The sequence below is a fragment of the Saccoglossus kowalevskii genome, chromosome 18, assembly GCF_978046115.1.
Source record: "Saccoglossus kowalevskii chromosome 18, keSacKowa6.1, whole genome shotgun sequence".
Taxonomy (NCBI): Eukaryota; Metazoa; Hemichordata; class Enteropneusta; family Harrimaniidae; genus Saccoglossus; species Saccoglossus kowalevskii.
This window is the reverse complement of record NC_140658.1, coordinates 17835766-17842541: the sequence shown is the minus strand read 5'-3', so window position 1 is coordinate 17842541 and position 6776 is coordinate 17835766. Positions and strand designations below refer to the sequence as shown.

The 6776-nt window shown below is 35.1% G+C and overlaps 1 protein-coding gene across 1 annotated transcript; it reads left to right on the top strand.

The window, feature by feature from the left end:
* Positions 1-2884: 2884 nt before the first annotated feature.
* On the top strand, positions 2885-6276 carry LOC144362640 (BMP-binding endothelial regulator protein-like). The gene is made up of 6 exons (XM_078013753.1): positions 2885-3055; positions 3826-3898; positions 4303-4578; positions 4732-4979; positions 5478-5770; positions 5970-6276. Exons 1-6 carry the CDS (start codon positions 2969-2971, stop codon positions 6001-6003), a joined length of 1011 nt encoding a protein of 336 aa, XP_077869879.1. The 5' UTR covers positions 2885-2968; the 3' UTR covers positions 6004-6276.
* Positions 6277-6776: the final 500 nt, after the last annotated feature.

The window sequence follows — 6776 nt, the reverse complement described above, 5'->3', positions numbered from 1 at the left end:
AGTATAGTGCATAATATGGAGATCCCGTCATTTCTTTTTTTCACCATGTTCCTTTTTATTATTTATGTAGAGCCATGCTAAATCTTTCTAAGCATTCAAAGGAGAGAATGTTTGCACCTGTTATCTATATTTTAAAATTGTTTTTTGAGTATGTTCCACTATTCACAATTCTACAAAATTTTAATAGTCTATAGCCAAGACTGTTTGGATAATAAAAAGCAAAAAAAAAAAAAAAAAAAAAAAATTCACCCCCAAGTGCCCACGAATCTTAATAATAAATTGATATTATATTAAACTATTTATGGCGTACACTTAATTAAAATTCATGCGTATTAAGACGATAACAAAAGATCAGCGGACGACAGTGTTGCATATTGTGACAATTTACCGGAACGAACAATGTCGAGTTACTTACTAATAAACAGATTGTAGTATGACTGAAGTCTGGTGAAGTATAAATGCTGCGATATTGGTTGCGAAAATGAATTGTTTCATTCATGTTTTAATTCTTGTATCTCTAACATCGCTGTATTTATTTTCTGTGTACAGATATGGGACGTTGTTAAAAGTCTGCTAGAATAACATTATATGATTCATATATACATTCATTCTTTTACATTTATTCATTTATGTATTTTATATATCGTAGTGGGCGTGTTTTAAAACAACGTCCTCAGTATACGACAGTTTTATTGACTACACCTCTGTCGTCGAGGGCGTTGTTTTGATGGGCGTTGTATTTCTAGGCCTGTTACCGAGCACTATCAGCTAGAGTAGATTTTGCCTCGAATACCGTACACGCGATACTAGGTTTGAAAGAATGGCGTTATATCTCATCGGATTCGATATAATCTACTGGTCCTATGTGCATCCGTGTCCGTGGTGCAACTTAGAAACCTGTATCACCTCGAATGCCGACGGGGTGAAAGCTAATGTGAGTCCTCCTAATTGATGGGCTATCCAGACCGGTAATGGGGAACACAAACACAACGCACAAACAAGCATACTGCCGATTACAAGAAATAACATGTTTCTACAAAAAATCAAACTTTTGTAATTTCACTGTTAATTTTTAAAACACATTGAAAATATATAAGTTTCGGCTTTGCCAGACATAAATCAACAAACACAATAAGGTTATTATTAATCGGTTCATCATTCATTAAGTCATCCATTTATTTACGACGGACAGCTTATACTATATATTACAATATCGAAATAAATTGACCAGTTATAACTGGCTTTACACTTCTGATCACCAATTCTTTATAGTGTCAGAGCGATTACAAATTCACGTACATTTTTACCATATCGAAAATCAACTGTACTCCATTTATTTAGTTTGTGTATGTAAGTTCGTAAGAGTTATAAGGTAGAATGGCTGCCTGTTTTAAACTTTGAACGCATTCAACCAGTAAAATCTATTTAGATTTTTACCACAAAAAGCCGGGGGTTAGGGCCACACTACATGTGTATACAATATATGTCATCATTCATATACATATTCACCATGTTACTCACAACAGCTGGTCAGATTTCAAAGTCAAAAGGCAATGTCACAGTAATTCCCTGTTCGAATTCAAAATTCCCTGTATTTGTCATGTTAAAATCTATTAGCAATACGTGGACTTTTCTTGTCACAAAACACTCAGAAATTGGTGTGTTAATTAAGCACGTTTAATTGTATTTGGCTTAAACATGTCAATAACACAGACATTCATTATTGATTCAATATTAATTCAGTATCGTCATAGTAACCGCGGATGTATTAGATTATCCGAACTGAAAAATATATTCTTAATATTTACATCTAATTAAAACTCACATAAGCGTAAGCATTCAGTTTTAAAAACATTGCAATACACACAATTGTGTGTGCACTTTAAATCGTTTCTTTGTTCACGCATTAAATGTGATTGACATGTCGTCAATATTGATACATTCACATTAGTAAGTCGCAATAGTACAAGCAAAAGACACACGTAAGTATGACAAGGTTAATATTCAGCCTATGGGACAGTAAACACAATTTATTAACTTGTCCGTTTTTGTGTACGCCTTCGAGCCATATTCAATTTCCTAATGATATTGGCATCTTGAGCTAAGCGCTCTGTTAAAATAAAATAATATACGGACAATCACGGGGGAAATGGAAGTTGGATTAAAACATGTCTCCGCCTTTTCACTAAATATTGCTGGTTTAATGTCTCCTTTGAAGTGTGTGTAAGTATTGTCTCAAACATGCAGATCGATAGACAGACGTAAGCATTGCCTTCTATAGTCAATATCACCACAGTATTGCATATAAGCTCCTCATCTAGCATTGCCAGGAGACAACATAAAACAGGATTCAACTACTTGTATAAGTGACAAGTAGTTTGTGTAGAAATAAAATGGGTTGTATAAGTGTAGTGTTTAATGCAACACACAGAGAAAGAGAAATCACATGCCGTTTGAATAATATTTGAATAATATTTGAATCGGACAGTCGGACGACTTGGTACTGAGTAAACTGAAGGCACTACATAAATTACACGGGCCAATAATGTCTGTTTTAAATAGTAGGCATTATTCAAAAATCGTACAACAGATATCATACACGTCAGAACAAGCGCAAACTTATGAATCTGGTCCCATTATGTTTCTCAGATTTACTCCTATATTTTTGTAGCTACGATTATGTTGGCATTTTTACTTTGACAACATTTGACTCAAACAAACACAGCTTGACTAAGAGATTATTATAATAATCACGAATTTTAATCAAAATATCGTTATATTGTTATCGTGTTAGTATTGAAATTAATATGCGCTTGTATTTTAGATTAAAAATAATCTTATTAATCCCGTAATTCATCCAAAAAATGATTACAGCAACCAAATTCATTACTTCACACGGCGCTTGATATACCCGTCATTATACCGAAGGTTGTAGGCAACACCATACGACCAATTATTCTAGTTAATCATGGGAAGTTTTACAGTCTTTCCATTAATGGTAATTCTCGTGGCTGCAACCGTCAATGGATATGCCATAGTCAGAAACCAAAGAGAGGTAAGCTTGTTCTTTTATATGTCATTTTAAAAAAAAAGTATTTTTATTATCAGAAATGATTAAACCATACTATTGGCCACGTCGTTCTATTGGGTTTTCCAACCATGATAGTTTGACTATTGACGATAACTAAAGTTTTAAGTAAGCCTGTCCGATTTTCGATCATTTCGTCTTATTTTGAAAAGTTTATTTTCCAAATTATTGCAACGGTACGAGCACGTGAATGTGTGTATGAATTTGTACTGCATCAACTTACATGCCTTACTCAATAATTTGTAACAGTTTTAATTTTAACGTTAATCCACACAAATGGAATGAGTGACGATTTACGTCCCAATTAACATTGTACATGTTCCATTTCGTACTGTGTAAACTACTGATCAAATCAAGATAGTCAAAAGAAAATCGTGACCCGTATATCTGTAATACAAAGCAATAAGTCATTTTCACTCACTTATTTTGCTTTAGAAAACGATAAAACCCGACTATCAATATGGCCGATACATGTAATGTTAAATGCTAATTGATATATATGTTTTTAGGTATCCCATAATATCTGTTTGTCTCGCTTTGTAATTTACTACAACCAGCACATACATTTGTAAGGAGTCGTGGAATACGTTTTGATGTCAGATTCAACTATAAATGTATCAACAATTAGCGTGAACGCAATATGAGCCCGACAATATACAACATAATCAAAATCTGTGTTGACAATTAATATGATAACACTTATTAGTCCTGAATGTTTTTTTTTTTCATTCTCAAAGGTTGAAGAAAAACGTAACCCGATTATGAGTTGGGTTGAACTCTATCGGCTCATGACCGGAAGTTTGCCGAAGGGTAAGGTGACCTCTACTTTCTTTATTTTGTTCTATTAGTATGTCGTACTGTATTGTTGTTTTATATGTATTGCTATGAAGCTCCATTGCATTGCTAGGTGAGTCGAAGCATACAATACAAAACAGAATTAGACATGTCGAAAAAAACTGTTAAAAACAAGCTGCTCTCTTGCATTAACACTGGCTTTGCGTTACAAAAACTAGCAATGGTTAATAACAACCTAAAAATAATTGAGCAAAACTAGCGCTGACTAATCGAAACTAGTGATGCATTAAGAGAACTAGAAAATTACAACTAGCATAGTCTCATGGATATTGCTCACCTGTTCCATACATGTGCGCATGTACCATGACGTCATACACGATAAATATTTAAATATTTTATGTTGTGTTATTTCCTTTCAGATGTATGGATTGTTGAGATATATACTACCACATGCACAAGTTTCACGGCAGAATTCATCGATCGATTCAGTTACTTTTCAGGGGGAACCCTGAGAGTGACTGGCTTTGCTGATGGTCAAACTCCCCCGGGTTTTACCAACAAACCGGAGTCTGAGCCAGGACTCTTTGAAGTTCACTATGGTAATTTCAAAGACTGTGATGTTGTAAAGCTGGAAGGAGTACTCCTCAGTGCCGACAATCGCAAGGAAACGGGAATTTCCTTCAGTGCAAATCTCGGTATGTTTGATATAACTAATTAATTATCAGACAAGCCAACTTACACTGGCGATTAATTAATAACAACGTTGATTTCTTTATCTGCACATGAAATGACAAAGCAACTTTCTTTATATTATTCACTTATCTAATATTCTATACATACGGTTACAGAGTGTCCTTGCCTGCAAGGCACTGGTAAAGGCGATCCACATTACACGACGCTGGACGGAGTGAAACTTACCTACCAGGGTGATCATTGTAGTTACATCATTAGCAAAGACTGTCAAAACAAGACAGCATCATTCGAAGTCATTGCTATTCACGGAGCCTCGTTTCACGACGGTCGCGTTCGTCGCATAATTGGTACAGTCGTCAAAGCTGGCGAGCACATTATCATGGTTGGACGGGGTTTAACAACGGTAAATCATACTGTTTTGTTCACATATTTTTTATTTTTGTAAGTTTCACACACTGACTGTTTGATAAACTACGAAGAATAAGGCACAATTATGTTTAAATGATGTAATTATATGTTTCTTCTTCTAATGAATTGTGCCTTTGTCATTTGAAAAATCAATACATGTTTTCTGTTGGTAAATGCACGTTCTGAATTGCCACTTGTAATTTGCATTGTATGACGGTAGAGACAGATGTTCTATTCAACGATCGCATGACACACAGTAATTCCGCAAAACGCGTATAAGCACAGAAGTGGGCGACGTCGGCATACTGATTTCAAAGCACAGGTGTCCCGATTGGCCTGAATTTGTTCAACTCAAAAGTGTAGATTCTTTGTCGAACAAATGATAATACTATGAGCTACGTACACAGTTGTCAATGTTGTTTTATACATCTAGTTTCCTTATTAATATTACAACAATTTATTTTAGAAAAATAAACATTTTAATTTTATATAGCTCGATGGTGAAAACATCGACCGTGAGAAGACTTTAATGTCACCGGATTTAGAGCTGCTGATGTACTTCCAAGATGGCTGGTTTACCATACAGTCAATCAAACAACGCTGGTTTGTCCAATGGAGCGATGAACATCGTTTTAACTTTGGTATCCATTCAAACTCTTTAGTCGCCAAACACGTATGTGGAATACTTGGGAATGCGGATGGCACTAAAGACAACGACTTGATGATGCCTGACGGTTCGTCAGCCAAGGACCACAATGAGTTCGGCACAAGTTGGCAGGTTCCTGGGTATGTACTTATTTATTTATAATACGAACGCGACAATGATATACATCGTGCTTTTCGTTTTGTCGGCATCACTTTAGAGAGAGTTATTGCTCAACTTCTACTGAACAGGCATTTTAATTCCGCAGTCGTCATATGTCAATTCCAGATCAGCTGTTGTCAGTGTGAATCATATATTTAATCACCCTCTTTCTTTTTTCAGCTGTGAATATATTGATTACTTTGCTGATTTTTAAGCTACAAATCCCACTACGTCATCCTATAGCTGATCTACCTTGACACTTTGTCAATTTTCTTCATGAATGAAATCTTGTAGAAACTGCAGCGGGTTGGAAGGCCGTATTTTGTCTGTTCATTTTCTTTCTCCTAATCGTACTTCGTTCTATTTACCAAGGTGTTATTTTGCTTGTTAGTGGGGGTAATTTAAGACGAATAATGAAACTGAATCTGAACTAAATGTAGGTTATGACGAGAGAGTTTGGTGGAATAAATAGCAACAGATACGACAAGATTTTATAATTCTCATTTTGTTCATCATATGCCACGCCATTACAATTTATTATTATACATCTGTCACCGCAACGCCAACCACCGTAAAGTCACAGTATATATTTCTGCGGTATTGCACTGGGTATTTTTATCCTTCCATATAATACCTTTTAGTGGATCTGTATATGAAGACATTATTGCATCAAATGTCGATAACGGTGGGTGTGAGTCTATGCAGACTGGGCGAACATAATTCAGGTTATGAGTGATTATAAATTCCTCCCTTGCATTTTTTGTTTAGTACAAAATACGTAGAATATATTTAAAAATGTTTCAACGTCACGTCAAACTTTTCGTTTTGTCATCATTAGATGGTGCCATTTTCACTCAAACATTCCAACAATACCAAGAATCATCATGATATTCAGATACGCAAAATGAAATGAGAGTAAGGTTTTCATACAGTGCAATATGTAACAATACTTGTCTGAACCACAAGGCAGAATCAACTTTGAGCATT